The sequence below is a fragment of the Uloborus diversus genome, chromosome 2 (genome assembly GCF_026930045.1).
Source record: "Uloborus diversus isolate 005 chromosome 2, Udiv.v.3.1, whole genome shotgun sequence".
NCBI lineage: Eukaryota > Metazoa > Arthropoda > Arachnida > Araneae > Uloboridae > Uloborus > Uloborus diversus.
In genome coordinates, this window is record NC_072732.1 from 189,037,453 (window position 1) to 189,060,804 (window position 23,352).

At 34.7% G+C, this 23,352-nt stretch overlaps 1 protein-coding gene across 2 annotated transcripts; it reads left to right on the forward strand.

Annotated features, from left to right (window-relative positions):
• Positions 1-1,333: 1,333 nt before the first annotated feature.
• Positions 1,334-22,725, forward strand: LOC129216214 (zinc finger and BTB domain-containing protein 49-like). 2 transcript variants are annotated; one of them, XR_008580175.1, is made up of 2 exons: positions 1,334-1,433; positions 21,681-22,725. XR_008580175.1 is itself a non-coding variant. In XM_054850405.1 (2 exons), exons 1-2 carry the CDS (start codon positions 7,686-7,688, stop codon positions 22,311-22,313), a joined length of 663 nt encoding a protein of 220 aa, XP_054706380.1. In that variant the 5' UTR covers positions 7,653-7,685; the 3' UTR covers positions 22,314-22,725. The 2 variants fall into 2 exon arrangements, 1 of the variants encoding a protein (XP_054706380.1); XM_054850405.1 differs by lacking the exon at positions 1,334-1,433 and adding an exon at positions 7,653-7,715.
• The last annotated feature ends 627 nt before the right edge of the window (positions 22,726-23,352 follow it).

Genomic DNA, 23,352 nt, shown 5'->3' on the forward strand with positions numbered 1-23,352 from the left:
TTTGGCTTGCTTTAGGTGAGCCTCGGATTCTGGTTTTCTAAAAGCAATTCTCGACTTTTGACCAAAAATGGCAATGACTCAAATGTCGGATTTAAAATTGATTTGCCCTTACTTAAAATTCTTATCGCTTTTTTGTTCGTTAATTTATCCGTTCTTTTATACCGTAGGTGAAGAATATTCTAAAAAAGTTTTTTTCCGCTCTTTCTAATTAAACCAAAATCGCAACGCTATGATAATTATCTCCTGTAGAAAGAGCCTTTTTTTTTCAACAATTTTAGGTTTAAATAAAAATAGAACTCTTCATTGATTTTTTTCTGAAACAGTCTAAGACCTAGCCTCAGCAGTAACCTAGACAAACTGAAAATTTCAACGAAATCTGTTCGGTAGTTTCTCAGTTCACCTCGGACATACAAATTTGGATTTATTTATATAAAGATACATGAAGTATTTCTTTTTTCATATTAAAAAAAATTATTATAACGATAAACGACAGAAGTCAAACTTTTATTTATTCTTTTTACATTTTGAACTGTCACGTTTTCTCTCACGACCCGCTCTTGTTCTTTCTGCACCTGACTTAAGCATATTCACAACTAAATTGTATATTTTAATGAAGAGAAGAAAATAGATTACTAGCAGCGAGAAAACTAAACAATACTCGAAATGCAGTTTTTAATTGTTGCCAAAAGTATTGAAAAATATTGTTAATAATAAAGTTAATTTTGTTAGTAAAAGTTAAACTAATTTCAAGGCTCAATTTAAGCAATGTGGATCAAGCTGTAAACTGATGACTTGATATATGCTTGATGAATTTCAATCATAAAATTAGTTTGTTAAATTTATTAACAAAACTACTTTTATAATTTCTATTATTTTTTATTGTAACTGACAACAATTAAAAAACAACTACGTCACTTCCATCTCACAAAAAACTTGTGAATCAGAATTGCAGAGCAATAACATAAGATGTTTCACTTCAAAAATCCTTTATACCATACAAGTTATAATGAATTTTCTTATAATAAATTTATTATTATTATTTTTTTTTAAATGAAGCTTTTGTATTGACAGATACAAAAGCCTCCGCTTTTGAAATATTTGTCTTTTATTGTTCTTTATTTATTTATTTACTTTTACGGGAGTGTAAACTATAAAATTAATTCTTGCAAGCTTTATTTTTATCGCTTTTTATACAGTTTTAAAAACTAAAAAAATCTTTTATGCTATTCCTATACCCCACACAATAGCAAGATTGAATGCATAATAATGAACTAGCTTGGTAGTTAAGTAACCTATCCATTCACTGGGAATGACACATTATGGCTACAGCTGCTGTGGTGAAACGTGAGTAGTCGATACTTCATTCTTGGTTTTTGGTTTTAGTTTCAAAAAAGCAGTTTCACTTCTCTGTAGCTTCTCGTTTCGTGTTAAAGGTAAGTGATTATCAATATTTAAGAATTCTTGAATAACCATAATAGCGCTTTCAGAGTGTATGGTAGAATAATAACGAAATACTCCTTTTTTTTATTTCCTTTTACAAAAAAGGAAGTATTGTATTTGCGAACACATTTTCACTCAAAATCGACATTAATTTCCATTTTGCTCACCCTCGAATGAAATGACGAGTTTTTTTTCGACTGGCTTTAACGTGGATAAGTGCCTAAGAACGTATAGACATGTGAAATATCCATTTTGACGATTCCCGAGTTAGTTACAACGAGTTTTCTCGTGACGTCTGTATGTACGTATGTAAGCATGTACGTGCGTATGTATGTCGCATAACTCAAGAACGGAATGTCCTAGAAGGTTGAAATTCAGTACGTAGATTCCTAGTGGGGTCTAGTTGTGCACCTACCATTTTGGTTGCATTCGGGTGTTTCTAAAGGGGGTCTTTTGCCCCTTTTTGGGGGGAGATCATTGCTATTTCGATGTAAACTCAAGTGGTGTTATAATTTGACGGACACTTGGCGGTATATCACCAGTCTTTTAGTCGCCAATTTTTGTCGCCAACTTGGCGACAAATTTGGCGATTTTTTAAATAAAAATCTGGTTTTAATTTGGCCACTGTTGGTGATATGTAGAGAGTAAACTTTTGAATCACATTAAAACTGCCAATAATGAGAAAATGACATTAAATTAGGGTAAAAGGAAGTCATGTGATGCACACATTAGCTCGTTTAATAATTCTTTTGAATACTTTTATCAGTCTTTTTTTTTTCCTTGAATACCATTTGGTCTACAGACACGTGAAATCTCAATTTTCAGAAACAATGTATTGGTATAAAAATATTAATCATACGTTTTGTTAATCGGTCATTTTTAAAAATTAAATTTCAAAATTTCAAGTACTAGGTACAACCCGCCCCCCCCCCCCCCCCCCTTTTTATCAGAGTTGCAATCTATATTTAAGTTTAAAGTTGTGCATTAGTTTTATAATAATTTGGTTCAGCCGTTGATGTACAGTTTAATTTAAGAAAAATCCACCTCGTATTGTTAAAATGATTTCGATATTTTAGTTTAGCACGATTTAGTTTAACTGCTTAATTGAAACTATGACGCAACTCGACAAAATGTGTCTCAAGTTGCTCAACTTTTTTAGTTTTTGTAATGAAGGCTAAACGTTTAATAACTGAAAAATTGAGGCGATTACTACTGGTTATCACGAACTTCTGCATCAAACAGAACTAACATTATTTCTATCAAGTACACATACCACTTAAATTTCTAAAAGACGAACTTGATGAAATATTATTGTTTGTTAAAAGCGGAATTGAGAAAGATTACAGAACATTCTCATAACTTGTAATAATATTTCCTGGTGAAATCCCTCCTACAGGGATATGTTTTCGGCATTGATACAATTTAAACTGACCGGGCTTACATGAAGAGGAAGCCCGTAAATGCTGTTTTACAGCTAGATGCTTTTCGCAGCAATCCAATCTAGGCTCCTTTAAATAATATAATGTGTTTAAAAAATTAGCAGCGTACAAAATGATGACAAACATGCAGCAGAAGCAGTGATTGGAAAATTCATAAATCACTTATTGCATTTAGGGGATGAACTAGTGGCTTTGTCCGTTTTGGATGAAGGAATTAACTTTGCAGATAGGAAAAGATTGCTCCAAAAAATGCTTGCTGATAAGAATGACGTTTCTGATGACTATAAAAAATTTCAGATAACAGTAGATAATTTGGAATTCTTTCTAAGGAAAGATCTTCCTCTTTATAAAATCAATTACAAGTCAATGAAACTGTTTGATGAGTTACAAACACCAAAAGATGTTTTTCTATTTGATCCTGATTCATGGCAAAATGAAGAAAGCAATTTAAAGGGAAGAGAGATCGTTAAAATGCTCAAAGTTGTGAATGATACAACTGAAAGAGGAGCACGATTAATCGAAGAATTTCAATTTACCTAATATGAGTCACAAAAGCAATTTATTTCACAGACAGTCCAAGACTATCGGAAAAAAAAAATGCAGATACATTGATAAAAACTTACAATTAAGGTAAAGTTTCTAAAGCACTATTTCATTTTTATTCAATGTAAAATCTTTAGTTGATATGAAGTAATTAAAAAGACTAGTGTTCGCCCAGTGATCGAAATATTTGAGAAAACTTGTATAAATTTAACTATTTCTAACATTTTTATTTCTAGTCTTACTCATGTTTACTGTACATCTGGAAAGATACAATTTTTATATGTACACACAATACCAAGCAGTAATAATTTATTCCAATTTTGCTTTTTGCCTGTTAATCTTACTACTATTATATATGCGAAAATTTGTCTGGATGTATGGATGTTTGTTACTCTTTCACGCAAAAACTACTGAACGGATTTTGTTGAAACTTTACAATAATACAGCTTATGCATCAGAATAACACATAGGGTAGTTTTCGTCCCATTATGGGGGGCAAAACACCCTTAGGGGGGCAATAAAACACAATTTTTGTATAAATTCTCTAATATTGGGATGAAAAAATACTTGCACATATTTACATTATATGTCCATCGAAAGCTCTGATTTTTCTGCTGAAGATGGCACCTGTTCGAAATTTCTAAGTAGAATAAAAAACGGATTATTATCTTTAAAGTTCCATGTTCGAAGGCTTTCCTCAACTCAATACAGTATATAGTGTATCATCTCAACTCCCTGACAATAGCGACAATTGTTGTATTGTTGACTATCTTTGCTTTTCGTGACTGTTCAAGGCTTTTCTCAAGTCATATCTTGAAGTAAGATTTTTGCACGAGATTGGCAAATAGTACATGATTTGGCTGATCATTTTCCACTTAAACGGAACTTTAAAGTAATTAATGGTTTTTATTATTATTTATGCTAATTGAACACTTACTCAATATCCAATCAACCAGCAGAACGCCAAAATTTTTGCAGAAAGATTTCCGTAGCTGATGCATTTGGCAGTTTTTTCAACGTCGCTGTTTTTGAAGCCGAAGACTACGTCATAATGTTTCTCAGCTTTCACCATGTAAACAAAATATCGCCAATCAAAGAATTTTCAAAAAAAAAACTTTTTTTTACTGTGTTAAATAATCCAGCAACTAAATTAGGCAAATTTATAAACAGCACAAAAACTTCCTTTTGGAACAATTTCAAACAATCACCAATTTTTACTACTTATTTTGGAAACATTTCGGATGAAACTGTTAAGCGCCATTTTATGGTGACCAAAAGTATCTCAGCATCTGGCGACGATATCTCTGTAACGAAAATTAATATCATATCGTCTTACGAAGTAAGGAGAGAAGGGGGGATCATCATCGAAGGTACCCCAAAACGACTCTCGCGAATTCGGTAAAATCGCACCAAGAGCCCACACTGATTGAAATTTCCCAAAATAACTAAAGCAAGTATAAGGGGATTACGAGCAACGTCAATAGCAATACAGAGAAGGTTTTAGACTCCATGTTAAAAACTAGTATGTTGTGGCCATCACGAAACTTTCTTCTATATTTTTCTTTTTTTTTTTTTTTCTGATCCCTCCCCATGCTTGACGAGGAAGCAATATTCAAAACAAAAACAAAATTACACATGCAAAAACTTGACGACTAGCCCAATGTCTGAATTATTGCAAAAGCAAAGCAAAGAGCGAAAATTGAAAGTTATTTTAAAAGCCTTGCTTGAATTAATTACAAATATTTTATTTGTTAACAAACATAAGATGGCAACAGTTAAAAAATTTAAATCATTGAGATAATATCATAGAACAAGCAGGTTTTAGAGTACATAGATCTACAAACCAGCAGGTGGCTCTATTGAGTCAAGATGTAAAAGATGCTCTAGATCGAAGCAACTATTTAACTGCAGTTTTTGTCGATTTTAGATCTGCATATGATTTGGTTTGGAAGGAAAAACTATTTCTTAAGTTAAAAAATTTGAACGTCCATTCGAATATGTTTAATTGGTTATTCACCTTTATCAATCAACGTTTGTGTAGGGTAAGATGTGGAACTGACTTTTCAAAATACAAATTACTTCATACTGGATTGCCTCAGGGAGCAATTTTGAGTTGCATTTTGTTCAACATTTACATCAATGATTTGATCCAGTCGATTAAATCTATTCCAGGTATTAAATGCCTTCTTTTTGCTGATGATTTGGTCATATGGACTGAAACTAAAAAACGCAATGGAGTCAAGAACATTGAGGAGACACTTAACAGAGCTATGGGGGCATTGTCCAGTTGGTGTGATAATAATAACATGTTTTTAAATGCTTCAAAGTCAGCTGTTCAGACGTTTTCGCTTGCACATAAGAAAATAAAACCTGAAATAAAATTTAAACAGGATATTCTATCCCATACTGATGAATATGATTATTTGGGAGTAACTTTTGACAGCAAGCTTAATTGGAAATCCCACGTTGAGAAGACTGTTGAAAAGGTATGCAGACGTTTAAACGTATTGAAACGCCTAGCGGGCTGCAAATGGGGCTGTAGTCGTAATACGCTTGAAATTACCTATAGGACGTTTGTTCTCCCATTAATGAGCTATTGCTGTGAGGTACTGAGCACTGCATCAAAACATGTCCTGAACAGAGTTGAAACTATACATAACCAAGCACTCCGCCTAATAACAGGAGCCGTGAAATCAACACCACTGGATGCATTGTTTTTATTTACTAACTTCAGATCAATGAAATCATACATAGAGGAGAAAACTCTACTTTTATTTGAAAAAATGCAAAGAATACCATTTAGAAACGAATGGAAACCGGAGTTGCACCCGAGATCTCTCAAAACGCAAAAGGGGTTTGTGCAGTTTGCGCTTGATACAAAACGAATGTATGACATCAATTCTAACCTACAGTCGCTCCCTTTACCAACAAACCCATGCGAATACGAACCAGTGAATTATGATTTAAATTTGATACAGCCTGTTTTAAAGAGTGAGACTGACCAAGTAGTTCTTAGGGCCATTGCTCTGGAGACGATTTACACCAAATACCCCGAAAGTGAATGGATACATATATATACCGATGGGTCAAGAGTAGCAGACCATATAAATGCAGGTGCAGGCGTCTACAGTGAGCACTTTTCTTTTTCTATTCCTGTTGGAAAATATGCCTCTGCATTCGATGGAGAGGTAAAAGCTATACACCTGGCTTTAGATCAGTTGAAATACCGTGATTTTAAACTTAAGGGATGCGTTGTCCTATCGGATTCTCAAGCGGCTATTGAGGCGATAGCATCGATAAAGAGCTGCAAATCGCAGGAAATTTCTGAATGTCGCAGTTTCATTAACGATCTGGTGCAGCAGAATATAAAAGTGGTGTTGCAGTGGATCCCTGCACACTGTGGGATTAGAGGAAATGAGCTTGCTGATGCTCTGGCCAAGAGGGGGTCTGCTATTATTCAACTACCAAATGAGCCAGTCTCATTCAATGCAATAAAGTTATATATGAGGAAAAAATCAAGAGTTTTTTTTTGGCAAGACCTAAAAGCTAGAAGCAACCACAAAGCTTGGTTTATAAACCGTGATTTTGTCCCTTCAGCACCAAGAGCAGAGTCAGTGGCTTTGTTTCGACTTTTAACTGGCCATGACTGTTTACCAAAACATCTTTACCGCTTAAGGATTGTGAAGAGTCCCAATTGTCCCCTTTGCAATTCAAACGAAGAAATGGACATTCGTCACCTGCACACTTGCACCCAGCTTTCCAGACGTAGCCTGTGTGACCGTTATTGGGAAGCAAGAGAGCGTATCGGCAGCTAAATATTTCACCCTATTGTTTCTGTATTTTTCCTTGTTCTGTGTATTGTGTTTGTTTTTGCTATTTTGTTCTTTGTAACCTTTTCTTCCTGCCAGCCATTGGAAATAAAAAAAAAAAAAAAAAATATCATAGACTAATAATAAGAGTAGACCATAGACTAATAATAAGAGTAGACCGAGCTATGGCAACCCTTTTGCTGCTCATAAACCAAACCATGTGACTGGTGGATATCCTAGCAACAGCGGGCGTTAGTCGTGGCAGACGATCAACGCCAGCGAGAAATAAAATAAATAGAATTGATGGAACGCGGAAGAATGATCTTTTATGGAGTCCGATTTGTAAATTTGTTATTCTAAGTTGTAAATATTTTGTTAATATAGTGAGTTTTTCGTTTAGATAATATTATGCATTTTCTTTAGTCAATTTCAATAACTCTCTAAGCAATAAAAGATGCAAGCGACCAAGAAGAATCGGCAAACGGTAAGATTTTTACCTACAGTTTCAATTTAAGATACCGATTAGTACATTGTTGCGTTAACGCAAAACGTTTACGCCATTTCGTTCACGCCAACGCTGACGGCTCGAAATGAAATAAAAGTTACTGAAAACTGATCAAAAACTTTTACCAATGTCAAAATAATGCATAACTAAAAGAAAAACAGTTCAATCTTTGCACCTGGAAGTCTTTTTTAATGAACACACATTGTCTTAAAATACATGTCGAGTGCCAAGCTATAGATAATGCTGCCATCTAGCAACCATGCTGCCAAAGTCTTCGCCAAGCCCTTCCACTAGTCACATGATACATCTATGAACCAATTTTCTTCATCAGCAAGAATGAGAAAGCTCGGTCTACTCTTATTATTAGTCTATGGAGTAGACCGAGCTATGGCAACCCTTTTGCTGTTCATAAACCAAACCATGTGACTGGTGGATATCCTAGCAACAGCGGGCGTTAATCGTAGCAGACGATCAACGACAGCGCGAAATAAAATAAATTGATGGAACACGGAAGAATGATCTTTTATGGAGTCCGATTTGTAAATCTGTTATTCTAAGTTGTAAATATTTTGTTAATATAGTGAGTTTTTCGTTTAGATAGTATTGTGCATTTTCTTTAGTCAATTTCAATAACTCTCTAAGCAATAAAAGATGCAAGCGACCAAGAAGAATCAGCAAACGGTAAGATTTTTACCTACAGTTTCAATTTCAATTTAAGATACCGATTAGTACATTTTTGCGTTAACGCAAAACGTTTACGCCATTTCGTTCACGCCAACGCTGACAGCTCCAAATGAAATAAAAGTTACCGAAAACTGATCAAAAACTGTTACTAATGTCAAAATAATGCATATTTAAAAGAAAAACAGTTCAATCTCTGCACCTGGAAGTTTTTTTTAATGAAAACACATTGTCTTAAAATACATGTCGAGTGCCAAACTATAGATAATGCTGCCATATAGCAACCATGCTGCCAAAGTCTTCGCCAAGCCCTTCCACTAGTCACATGATACATCTATGAACCAATTTTCTTTATCAGCAAGAATGAGAAAGCTTGGTCTACTCTTATTATTAGTCTATGGATAATATTTCCTATCATTTCCATACAATTAAAATCACAAGAAATACGCAGACGACAATCTAGTACGATTTATCTTTCTTATTGTTGCATTAATAAAAATATTTTTATTCGCAAAAAAAAAAAAAAAAAAGAAATCAACACCTCTTGGAGCGATCAGCGTCAAAATTGAACCAAAGCCTGTTTGCATATGGATTCACATATATTCCAAATTTCAACCAGAACGTAGCATTACTTCTTGAGATAGGGCACTCAAAATGGAAAAAAAGAACGGGTGATTGCGCTACCCCCCTTTTAGCTGTTGACACAAAAATAAAATCAGTTCTTATACCCACTAAGGGCTACTTGCCGATAAATTTTTCTTTCATTCCGTTCATTATTTCTTGAGATACAGCAGTCACAATTGACGACAAAAAACGTTCTATAGCTCAACCCCCGTTTGAGTTATTGACACCGAAATTGAATCAGCACCTGTTCCTGTTAATACCAACATATGGACCAAATTTTGTTTGATTCCGCCCGTTACTTCCCGAGGAATAGCAAGCACGCGTAACTCGAAAAACGTCCCATTGCTCCACCCCCCTTGGAGGAATTCGCGCCAAAAACTAATGGGCACAAGTTCACATAGGGGCACATATGTGTACTAAATTTCGTTCGATTTCATGCTGTAGTTTTTGTTGTAGAGCGGCCACAAAAAACTGGTCACACACAGACGTGACACACATACATATTCACACACACACACACACACACACACACACACACACACATACATACACACATACACACACACACAGACACAGACAGACAGACATTTTCCAAAAATAGTCGAAATGAACTCAGCACACCTCAAAACGTTCGAATCCGTCAAAATTCGAAATTCGAAAATTTGCACGAATCCAATACTTTTTTCTATATATTAGATATAGAAGAAAGTAAAAATAGAGTATCAACAGATTAATCTTTTTAAACATGAGAAGAATAATTTCATGTTTTGGAAATTTGTATATGCTTAAATATAGTGCTTTCGTTTCTAAATCAATACTATTTTGTTCTTTATACTTATTGCTATTTTAGTTTTATGGGTAAGGAAGAAACTCGATTTTTAATCACGTCAAAAAGATGTGTTTTAAATTCTTTCACTTAAAACAGAAAATAAAAGAAAAAAACGATTTTTTCTCATAATTATTACTGAATCAGGCAACGCTGGGTATTTTTGCTAGTCTCGAAATAAATGGATGAAAGGGGATATTTCAGTAATTAGATCGTTTCCGAAATTTTAAAAGTATTTTTATAATTTGAAAAAAATTAATATTTTTAACGATTATTTTATTCGGTGCACAGATTGAAATTTATTTTTTACGCTTCTGCACATGGCACCAAAAGCGATGAAATGCCAATCACTGATGCCATTAGCGCACAGCGCAAATTAGCGTAACCTGGAAATGTGGTTGACAGCAGAATGTAAACATTTAGCTCGCGGCAATGGGTTAGAGCACCATAGTACATCACTTGTAACGTCTTAAAGACCACGCCTTATTTCTAAAATCGGGCATTCAAAAAATTGATTTAAAAAAAAAATAACTGCTGGGAAAGTAAAAAATTTTTCTGGCTCAACATTATTATTTATTTATTTTTCCTTATTCTATCAATTTCATTCATTAAAAGTAGTACTTTTGACTGAAGGAAATAGCTCCATTGAGAAATAGGTGTGGTCGTGAAATTCTTGGCTTGAATGATTTTATTTTGGATACCATGTTGCTTTGTGTTAACCCTATTCAAATAGATATTTCTCTACACTTTGTTTACGTACGAAAAGTAAAATCATTTTTCGCGCTGGCATTGAAAACAAAAAATTTGACGCCAATGAATAAAAATCGCCAATTATCCAATTTTCGAAATCTTCCCGTATGAAATGAAGCGTCAAAACTCAGTTTAAATGTAAAACTTCTTTTGTGAACAATATTACTTATAAAATGTCCAGTATTACTGAGTAAGTTGCTCCTTCGTCATTAGAAATATAAATTTCCAAGTATCAAATGAACGAACTCTACTCGCGGCAACAAATAACTGTTCATTTGAGAACACTGGACGTCGTAATAATAGTATAATTTTTTTAAAAAAAGGCGTCTTTGTGATTTGTTTATGGTTAAGGGCGGTGCATAATTGATGTCACTTTTTCTACATTTTCGACCCTCTCCCCCCTTGTCACAAAGTTTCGCACTTCAATATACCTCCTCTTCCCTTTGTCACATGTCACACTGTTTTTCATAAACTTTCCTATTAAACAAGCAACGATAAAATTAAAAATTTTAAAAAACCCTGTCTGAGTCGCAACTGTAGAATCAAGAGGGAAAATTGAAAATCCTTTTAAAAGCCTTATATTATTATAAAATCAATGTAAAGTATTTTATTTGCTATTAAATAGAAACTGGCAACACATAAAAATTTTAAATCATAACGTTTTATTTCCTTGTCGGCCAACTATGGATTCGGTTATCAATCGCGTGGATAAAGGCTTAGCCGTTATTAAATTCTGCTTTAAAAAACGTTATAATTCGAATTCTATGAAACATAGTAGTTCCAAACAACTTCTATCAGACACGGAAAAAAATTCTCTTTATTTTGGTATTACATTTTAAAATTTTTAACTATGTTTTCACTGCAAAAATCGCGAAAAACCTTATAGAGGTTTTTAATTAATATCTTCGTTAATTAATGTCATCTAAAGATGTAACCCAGCTAAGAACACTCTCAATCAAGTCTCCTTTCGAACGTATTTCTTTTTTTTTTTTAAATCGGTACATCCGTTTAAGCGCTAGAATGCCACAGATAGACATACACAGATACAGATACACAGACAAGTCAAACTTATAACCCCTTCCTTAGTGTGTCGGGAGTTAAAATTGATTGTTGTCACATTCTCCCCATTGTGTGTCCCTCTTGTCTTTTCTTTCCTCTCCCTTGTCACAAACCGTTACTATTTCGTGAACCCCACCTTAAAACGGGGCTTCATTCGAGAACAGCCCCTGTTTTGTGGTAACCGTATACAAATATGTATTTCCCTACTCTTTGTTTACGTATGCAAAGAAAAAACATTCCTAGCGCTGCAATTGGTGCCAAACATTTGACGCCAATAGATGGAGAGCTCCAATTTCCCAATTATCGAAATTTTCCCGTATCAAATGATGCTGCAAAACTCAGATTATACGTGAAACTTCTGCATAAACAATATTTCTTTTAAAAAGTTTAATATTTTTCAGTAAGTTACCTTGAACTCTGCCATTAGAAATATAAAATTTCAAACGGTCAATTGAACGAATCCTACTTGCTACATTTAAAAAAATTTCCATCCAAAAACACTGGACGTCTCAATAATAGCGCAATTTTATAAAAAAAAAATCGTCTTTGTGATTTGTTTACGGTTTAGGGGATAACACTGGCTAATGCATTTTTCAAAATTTTTGATCCCTCTCCTCTTTGTCACAAAATTTTACACTTCACCATACCCTCTCTTCCCTTTGCCACATGTCACACTTCCCATACATGGGCAAGTTACCTCGGTGACAGGAACAAGGGGCCCTTGGGGAGTGATGTCTTTCATAAACGTTTTTATTAAAAAAAAAAAGGCTTGATCTCACATTCTCCCCATTGTATGTCCCTCTTGTCATTTATTTCCTTCCCTTGTCACAAACGGTTACAATTAAATGAACCCCACCTTAAAGAGGGACTCCACTCGTATAGTCACCTTCTTGCTAATAGACATTTCTCTACTCATTTTTTTACGAATGAAAAAGATTATTCTCGCGCTGGCATTGGTGCCAAGAATTTGATACCAATGGATAAAGCTCGCCAATTTCACAATTATGGAAGTCTTCCTAAACGAAATATACTACAAAACTAATTTAATACGAAAAACACACTTCTGTACAAACAATATTCTTTGTGAAAGGAGGGGTGAACTTTGCTGTTAGAAATACAAAATTTCCAACAGTCAAATGAACGAACTCTATTAGCGGCTATATGCATTCCTGTTTGTGAAAATTGCAACACCACGAAGGACTTACGCGAATGAGCTGAAAATTGCAGGAAATGTAAAGTAGGGCATGATATGCAAATGATTAGAATTGCAGAGCGGTAGAGCATGTGTATGCTGAGCAGCGCCCTCTGAACAGCAAATCGAACCGAATATAAATCGATGGCTTCGTGAAGCTGGATTGTCTTATCGTGCAGTAGCTGCTCGTGCGCAGCGTAACAGCAGCAGAATCATGCGTGTTTGGAAGCAGTGGGCGGACAAGAGTCGGATAGCTCGGAAATCCGTGATTGGACCCCGAAATGTGACGTCAGCTCGCGATGACAGACACCTGGTGCGTATGGCGCTGACAGACCGCACAGTTTCTGCTAGACAATTGGCAGCACAGTGATCAACAGCAACGGGCGTTTCATTGTGTGCTTCATCAATACGGAGACGTCTGCTGTAGCGTGGGCTGCGCGCAAGGATTCCTTTGTACAGGATTCCTCTCACGCAAAACCATCGCCGCCTGCGGCTACAGTGGGCAATGTGCATAGGAGCTGGCGCGCTGATTGGCAGCAAGTAGTCTTTTCTGACGAATCCCGCTTCAATTTGTAGCACCATGATGGCCGAATTCGTGTCAGGCGCTATGCCGGTGAACGGCACATTCTGGAGTGCATTATCGAACGCCACAGTGAACGAACACCCGGAGTTATGGTCTGGGGTGCCATAGCACATCATGGACGATCCTATTCTACGAATTGTGGGCAACTTGAACAGTACCCGATACATAAACGAAGTTTTACAGCCCCAAGCTATTCCTTTCCTGCTAGGATTGACGAACTTTGCTTGCGCATACGAACAATATGGAATACTCTTCTGCAGGCAGATATTCAAACTTTGTTTCACTCCATCCCGAGTCGTGTAGCAGCTCTTATTGCAGCTCATAAAATACTAATTTCTATCCCTTTTTATTGTTTGTTTGGCGTGAAAATGTAATCATTTATTCGTACCATTACCACTTAACTGTGTATTAAATTTCATTCAACTATGATGCTTCCTTCATGGTGTTGCAATTTTCACAAATAGGAGTTTATAATTGTCCATGCGAAAGCACTGAACATCCTAATAAAACGTCAATTTTATCGAAAGTTTCACCTTGACATCTGTTTGTGTTGATAGAAAATTCAAGTATTATTATGACCTGTGTGCGTGTGTGTATTTTTTCATAAAGGTGATTTTATCAAAACTGAAAGTCCTCCCTCACTCCGGAAAATGATTTATTTAAATATTAAAATCGCAAAAGCATAATCAAAATGAAAATATCTTAAATGCCCTTAGTCACCCAAAAAACCTCAAACCTCAATGATAAAAACTAATACAAGAATTTTATTTCGTTATGCTAAAGCGAGAAATGGTCACATCATAATATTATCCAGCAGTTTCTTCACGCTAACTATGTCGCGCGAAAAAGTAAATAAAAATGAATTTTCACAAACTTATAACTGCTTCTAGCTCCTTTTCTAGTCATCTTAGAGGGTTTCCGTTTTTGAGCCGTAAAACGGGGGGTAAACGTTTTTAGAAGTACTTTTAACGAGCTTTCCAATCATACCAAGTTCGAAGCACTAAAATGCATTTTTCGTGTAGAAAAAGTGGTTTAAAAATGAATTAAAACTTAATGTTTCACGCTTCCAATAATGAATTTTAGCAATGGAAAAGAGATAAAATTAATTTTTGAGTTTCGTTAACTAAAAAACGCTTATAACTTTTTTTTCTAGTGGATTTAGGTTATTGGACATTGGGTGCCCTGACAATTTCTTCAAGAGTATTTTTTAAAGACCTTTCCAACCATATCAAATTCAAAAAAATTGGACCAGCCTTTCACGTAGAAAGAGCCATTTAGGATGAAAATGCATTTTTAATTAATATCTCCGTTAATTAGCGTCCGATTTCAAAAATTTTTATTGATGACACTAAAACTCGGCAATAGCTACTGAACAAAAAAAGAATGAAGGAAATCGATTCACAAACAGACGAGATACCGGTACCGAAAGAGAACAGCTTGCCTATCTTTATCTTTACTAATAATAAAATTGAAAGTTTGTCTGGATCTCTGTGATGCGCATAGCGCCTAGACCGTTCGGTCAATTTTCATGAAATTTGGCACAAGGTTAGTTTGTATCATGGGGGTCGCACCTCAAAGCGATTTTTCGAAAATTCGATTTTGTTCTTTTCTACTCCAACTTTAAGAAAACTTTACCGAGCAATTTATCACAACGTGGAAGAGTTAAATTACGAAATTATCATAACGTGGAACTGTAACATTGTCGAGCAAATGAGCATAGCAAATTGGCGAGAAATTCCTCATCCATTATTTGTAAATACACATGCGAACCGAATAACCTTTTAATTTTCAACTACGGGCAAACCCGTGCGGATAACACTAGTTAATATATAAAGATTAATTTTAGTGCTACCTCACTGTAAAAATATTTTGCAAACCTATAAGCAACAATTTCCGGGATCTGAAGTGAAAACTAGAAGATATGTGGGAAAATTATCAAAAGTGTTCAAGTTCAACGTCCTAGCGGCAAGTGTTTTTATTGACCGATCGAGTTAAAATTTTTCACAGATTATTATAGTGTCACAAAATTAGGGGGCGTCACTTGTTCAATTCCGAATTTTTTCCCATATATATATATATATATATATATATATATATATATATATATATATATATATATATATATATATATATATATATATATATTAGGGTGTTCTTTATTTATATGGGAAAAAAATATTCGGAATTCAACAAGTGACGCCCCTAGTTTTGTGACGATAGATAGATAGATAGATAAATAGATAGATACACAGACAGACAGCAGACATATATATATATATATATATATATATATATATATATATATATACCAGCAGTACCCGCACAGCGATGCCCGTGCTAAAAATTTAATGGAAGTCCGTTGAATAATAAAAAAAAATTGACGCCCTCTCCCCCTCTGATGTGAAATGATCATTTTTCTTTGTATAAAATGCGTACACAACTTTTCAAAAAAAAAAAAAACTATTCAAGTTTCTTTGGAATTTAAAACTTTTCGTAAAATCATTAAACTAGATTTACAGTTGCTTTAAAACTCTATTTAGCGAGTGAAGCAGTTTTTACTGCAATTTAAAATATTTAGCCAAATAAACAAAAAAGACATCAAATAATATCTTTTAAATGTAAAAATAATTCCGCAACTCTATTGTTTACCGCCAAACTCGCCCAGCAACCACGCTACCATAATCCATCCGTCTAATGAAAAAAAAAAAAAAAAAAAATCCAGTGGAACATTCAAAAATCATTGTCAGAAAAAAAGAAGAAAACGTCGTACATTTCACTCGGATAAAAACAAATCAAAAGTTTCTTTTCTTTCAAAACAAATTGCAAAAACAGTGAATTACATTTACGGTTGCTTTAAAACAATAATCCAAGATAGAACCCCCTGTTCAGCACCTAACGTGCCAAGCGACCACGCTACCGGAACCCAGCCCTTTTGCGAGTGCAAAGGATATTTTTCCTTTGGCAGTAATAAATGTTTCGCCAAACAAACAAAAAAGTATGAAATCACATTAACAGTAGCTTTCAAATCTTTATATATTAAGAGCTACGTTGCCCGGCTTTGCCCGGTCTGCCTTGAGAATTAAAATTGTGTCAAGTGACATATATTCAACAATCAGGCTTAAATAAAAAAAAAAAAAAAACGCCATGCAAATTTACCCTTCCAAACAATGACAACAGATATTAAAATGCTTAAGAAATTAAAATGCGAAAGATGGATTTTAAAAACGTAACCATGGAAACACGAAATAAAATAAGTTTAAGAAATTAAATGCAAAATAAGGAAAAAAACAATGAATTCAAAAAGCGTAACCGTGAGAACACGAAAATAAAATGGTTGACAACTTGAATCAAAATGACATTTTTTGAACTTGGTTTAAAAACGCTTGTAACTTCTTTTCCTTTGAAGATAGAAGCTAAGTTTTTCGACCATAGGTCGAGAGAGATCTGGAGTAAAAAATGTCGCTTTTTCCAATGATGTCAAAAAGAAAACTTTGGGACAATGATATTTTTATTGAAGAAAACAGTGCCTAAATTTCAGCTAAGCCTAAAAAAGTTCGGGCTAAAAACGCAAATTACTCCCGCCGTAATTAAGTTACAGCATTGAAACAAATTGTTTAGAACGCGGAAAATTCTATCCTTTTCGACGATATATAATATTAAGATATGCAAGTAATTGTTCACTCCCATATTCGGGAATTTGTGAAATTTGGACCTAAATTGGAATAAAAAAAGAACCATTTATCGGATTTTTTTCGAATTTTAGCCTATGTTTCTCAGTAAGAAAGCACCTTTCATATAGTGAAGGAATTTTTCAAATAGGTGCAGTGGTTTCGGAGATTACCTCGAACATATAAACACACAAAAATCCGCCCTCTCTCTTTGTAATATTGGTATAGATGTGTGAGTGCGCGCGTTTTTTTTTTTCTTCTTCTCTTTGCTTGTTACATCTTACTTAGTACCTAAGTAGTTCGCCAGTTTTTTTTCAGAGCTTGGAAGGGGTTCACAGGGGGGAAAAGGTTGGGAACCGCTGCGTTAGATCTCAACCAAATTTCCCACAGTGGTCCTTTGATGTTCAAGACTTTATGAACGAGGGTTTTCGCCACAAAAATCTATGAAGCGGAATTTTAACGCCTATTTACAACAACATCTCAATTTTTGAATTTTCAAAAAAATCCAAAGAGGTCTAACTTCAAATTTGAGTCACAAAACTACTTTTTTCTACTCGTTGACAAGAAAGTTTACGCTATTTTTAAAACTTTTATTTAAGCCTGACTAAATACGTCATTTGACACAACTTTTATGCTCGAGGTGGACCTTGTAGTTCTATTCCTATTTAGGTTATAAGCAGATTATTTTTATTATTAGAGAAGTTAATATTTAAATTTTTGCGTGTAATATCTCTCCAATTAGCTTTTTTTTTTTTTTTTTTTGCATATCTAGCCGCTAGATGTCAGCACGAGGAACAATCAAATCTTTGGCTGAAATTCTGTGAACCGTTCGTCAATTGCAACAATGAAAAATTGTTACACATATTGTTGATTCAGCTGCTTACACTGTTCATTCGTTCGATTGTTAAGTTTATAAGCATATTAAAACAATATTAGCTGTGCTACCCACGGTATGGTCGGTAGAGTAGGCGGCTCTCGCGCAACAGGCCCCGGGTTCGAATCCCGACAACGGATATCTCATGTCCAATGGCAAATGTTTGTAAGTGCTTTCCCGCGCATTAGAAAGCAGCGGATAGACCCAATACTGGATTCCCGATCAGCACTTGATGGTCGTCTCTGGCAGCACATTATGTAAAATTGTAAAAAGAAAAGAGAAAAGAAGACGAAGAAGAACGAAGAGAAAAAAAAGGGGAAAAAAAAAACTTGTAAGCTGACCAGGATTGTCGAAGTGGGGGTCGGTTAACCTCACGGTTCGACATCGCTGGCATCAGCAGTAGGGTTAGCTGACCAGTTATGCCCAAGTGAGGATCATGTGTTCCCCAAATATTGAGTCTATCCGCCTATCAGATCATTGGAGCGATGTCCTTGTACCCGATTCTAACTCAAGTCAGTTGAGCGAGAAATGTGTCACGCCGTGCATAACGGGGGTGGTATTTTTATGCTATTATAAAATCATAGAATTTTTTCATGTTTTTTACTTTCTTCTATATCTAATATATAGAAGAAAGTATTGGATTCGTGCAAATTTTCGAATTTTGACGGATTTGAACGTTTTGAGGTGTGCTGAGTCCATTTCGACTATTTTTGGAAAATGTCTGTGTGTATGTGTGTGTATGTATGTGTGTGTGTCACGTCTGTGTGTGACCAGTTTTTTGTGGCCGCTCTACAGCAAAAACTACCGCATGAAATCGAACGAAATTTGGTACACATATGTGCCCTTATGTGAACTTGTGCCAATTGGTTTTTGGCGCGAATTCCTCCAAGGGGGGTGGAGCAATGGGACGTTTTTTGAGTTACACGTGCTTGCTATTCCTCAGGAAGTAACTGGCGGAATCAAACAAAATTTGGTCCATATGTTGCCATTAACAGGAACAGGTGCTGATTCAGTTTTGGTGTCAATAACTCAAACGGGGGTTGAGCTATAGAACGTTTTTTGTCGTCAATTGTGACTGCTGTATCTCAAGAAATAATGAACGGAATAAAAGAAAAATTTATCGGCAAGTAGTCTTTAGTGGGTATAAGAGCTGATTTTATTTTGGTGTCAACAGCTATAAAGGGGGGTAGCGCAATCGCCCGTTCTTTTTTTCCATTGTGAGTGCCCTATCTCAAGAAGTAATGCTACGTTCTGGTTGAAATTTGGAATATATGTAAATCCATATGTAAACAGGCTTTGGTTAAATTTTGACGCCAATCGCTCCAAGAGGTGTTGATTCTTTTTTTTCTTTTTTTTGCGAATAAAAATAGCTTTATTATTGCAACAATAAGAAAGATAAATCGTAATAGATTGTTGTCTGCGTATTTCTCGTGATTTTAATTGTATGGAAATGATCAGAAATATTATCTCAATGATTTAAAATTTTTAACTGTTGCAATCTTATGTTTGTTAACAAATAAAATATTTATAATTTTTTCAAGTAAGGCTTTTAAAATAACTTTCAATTTTCACTCTTTGCTTTGCTTTCGCAATAATTCAGACATTGGGATGGTCGTCAAGTTTTTGCATGTGTAATTTTGTTTTTGTTGGGAATATTGCTTCCTCGTCAAGCATGGGGAGGGATCAGAAGAAAAAAAAAAAAAAAAGAAAAATATAGAAGAAAGTTTCGTAATGGCCACAACATACTAGTTTTTTTTTTCCGTCAAGATATGAAGGAAGATCCTGATAACCCAGTGGCGCAGTTAGTGAATGAAGTTCGTCATAATTCACGATAGTAATTTCTTCAACGGCGAGTATAATGTGAAACTGAAGTCTAATCTTACCAAACTATTAGAGTACCCGACAGATGTTGTTCTGATCAGACTTTGTAAACTGAAAAGTTAAAAAATTTCAATAAAATATCAAGTGTTTAAACTTTTTTTTTTGAAAAAAAAAAAAAGTAAAAAGAAAATGATTTAAGCTGCTTGGTGTCAGAATGCGTATATTTATTGCAACTTGATTTATCTAATGCCCACTGAGCAGTTGTTTTATTAACTATTCTACCCCCCCCCCCGTACTTGATGGTTTGCTCCTTCAGCCATAATCAAACGATAAAAAGCGTCCTCAAATATTAAGTGTAAAAAACTAACTACCAATCTAGAACAAACGGGAAATTCCGCTGCAACATCTCCCATATGAAAAAGAATAAAACAATCGAAATGATATCGTTTAAAAACATCATAAAGGTAAAAACAGTTATCTTAATAATCGAAAATCATTAATTCCTCTTCCCCTCCCGTTGTAAAATAAACATTCTTCAACTAAAATGACTAAAAACCCTTTGAAAACGAAAAACAATTCTTTGCAATTTGAAATATTTCGCCAAATAAACAAAAAATACAATAAATTACATTAACAATAGCTTTAAAATGTAAACAAATGATCATGCAACTCTATTGTTTATAGCCAAAGTCGCCAAACCACCACGTTACTGTAATCCAGCCGATCAGTGAGTGAAGCCAACTCCGACGATTAGCAGTCCGATCTTTTGAACGAAAACTTTTAAAAGTTCATATATTGCCTAATTTGTTCTTTCCACCAAAGATAAAGATCTTCCGGGGATATCTCGATAATTGGGAGTCTGGCAATGTTTTTTCTTTGGCGTCAATTTTTGGCTCTAGCGCCTGTGCGAGAGGTATTTTTCGTTTCAAAGTTAAACAAAGAGAACGGAAATATCTACTTACATAGGGCTACTATAAAGCAACAGGGTTACCAAAATAAAGTTAGTGACGCCAAAAATGAGACGACCGCTTCAGATTCTCAATTATCGAAACATCCCCGATCTTCCACTGCACTGATCTTTTGTATACGGAACTACCCCGTTGTAGTTTATCTGGACAAAAAAAAAAATTTTTTTTCGTCTTTAAATTCCATCATCTTTTCCTTTAATAATGTACTGACTAGTTTGATAATCCTTAAAGTATTCTTGACATTGGTGTCAAAACTCAGACGGATTTGAGCCGAGAAACAAATGTTGCTAGGTACGGTATTTTCTGATCATTTGGTTAGGAAAACCTGAAGCACCGATCCGGTCACATGGTTCAACTACGACGACAGAACACACGTTTTGCGTGAACCTTCCAGTACTTTACTTTAAAATATATCTCGGGACCTAAAATCGTTGCTTTTAAGAAATGTAGGCTTCTCTCTCTCTCTCTCTCTCTACGTTTTATTGACATATCACAGTAGGAAATTTCATTACAAAAAGCAGAGCCTGCTCTATAACTGTACTTTGGCAACGGATTAATTATTTATTTCAATTCTCACTCAACAATAGGTTAAAATAAGTATTAATCATTTGGGAGATATAACCATCCATGATTTAAATTAATTAATTAATTCACAAAAATGTTTCCGATTCGATCCATCGCGCTTCAAAATCATGCCTTGCCATAACTTAATTACACACAAAAAATAATTTGATTAAAATCGGTCCAGCCGTTTAAAAGCCTTGTGGTGACATACGTTCGCACAAAAGATTTATATATATATATATATATATATATATATATATATATATATATATATATATATATATATATATGTGCCCAATTCACAACTAATGAATCGTTTACTTTATTATAACAGGTTAACATGTCTGGAAATTGCAATTTTAAAACGACGGATAATGAAAAAGATCTGTCGAAGCAAACTGGGAGGCCTCATGATGAAAAAGCACGCTGTCCAGAAAGGAATAAGACCAGAAGTACCACCTGTGATATTTGCAATCGAAAATTTCGAGAACCAAGATTTATGGAACAGCACAGGAGAGATAAACACTCTAATAAGTATTACAGGGCACAGTCAGCGGAAAATCAAACAGAGGCATCCGCGCCGTTTAGATTTTGCGAGTCATGCAACAAGGAATTTTCGAGCAAGGAGGATTATCAACGACATATGATTACTGATTGTCACAAAATGAACTTCGTTGGATCAATATTTTTTAAGGAAATCAAGAAAGGCAAGGAAATTAACATCGCGAATTTGAAAAGAGAATGTTCCAAAGTCAATAATGAAATAATGCAGAAGATTGCAGAGGACGACAATAAGCAATTTGAGGCCATTTTGAATGATTACTATGAGGTTTTACGTCTCTCTCGTAGAAAACCGATAGGTCCGAACGAAAACTTTATATGCAGCAAATGCGGTATTATATTTATGGGATTAGAAATCTTCGAGAAACATTTAAAAAAACATGGAAGGAAAGGAACTTTAAATTAGGCTTGACGAAAGCAGTTTCTCTGAACACTAAAATAATTAACCGCTTCATTGAAAAAACAATGACATGGCTTTTGGCAGTTTTATAGTTTGGAATTTTTTTCAAAAATATTTATATAAAACAACTGCTGTAAGAAACTTTCATAGTAACTGCATATTATTCATAATGTTCCCAAATGACTCTCAAAGCACTCAGTGTTGTCATTAAAGGAATGTTTTCAATAAAATTCTGGTTTGGCAAAAGTGGATACTTGGTATAGAACACTCGTCATTTTGAACTGAGTTGGCCAATTCAAGTTAGAAATAGGTATCGTTTTTCTGTTGAGAAAGTTTAATTTAGTAGGGTCTGGTGGGGTAAAGTGGTCATAAAATCGTAGATTTTAAACTTAGGTGGATAATAATTGCAATAAATTCTTTAAACACTAACTTTTTTTGTTGTTATTTTACATCGCATTATTAAAGAAGATGGTACATTGAATTTCAGGGGAAAAAATTGTAGTTTTATAACACTTTCATTTCCCTATGTATTTATGACCACTTTATCCCATGGGGTGGAGGAAAGTGGTCACGACATGGGGTAAAGTGATCATAGCTAAAAATAGATGCAAAACCATTATAAATAACTCTAATTCTATATTTCGGTTATTAAGCACTTATATTATACTTGGCCTGTTTGTCACGGAAAAATCTGAGGCCTGCTTTTGCTTATATCTCAGCAACTAGACCACTTATAGTACAGTAAAAATAGGGGTCGGACCCAAACATCCAAAAAAAAAAAAAAAGAGCTAAACCTGGTGCAAATTGTTTCTTACCCTCCCAATAAGAACAGGTAAAAAGTCCCACCCCATTGTGCGTCGGGTTTTGGAATGGGGGGCATCTAAAAATTGCTGTTTTGGGTATTTTTCAAGAATTTTTAGAGTAAATTTCAAGTGAGAATAGTATGTTTTACTAAATTTAAAAGCATGAAATTAAAGGTATTTGACCCTCAAGAGGGATGACATAACCCACCAATGCCACAGAGCCCCCCTATCCCCGTAAAACG

Excerpts from the sequence above, each read along its gene's own strand:
- LOC129216214 (XM_054850405.1), top strand. The coding sequence starts at position 7,686 with ATGCAAGCGACCAAGAAGAATCGGCAAACG. Across the intron at positions 7,716-21,680 it reads CCAAGAAGAATCGGCAAACG|GTTAACATGTCTGGAAATTG; the intron begins GTAAGATTTTTA and ends TTATTATAACAG.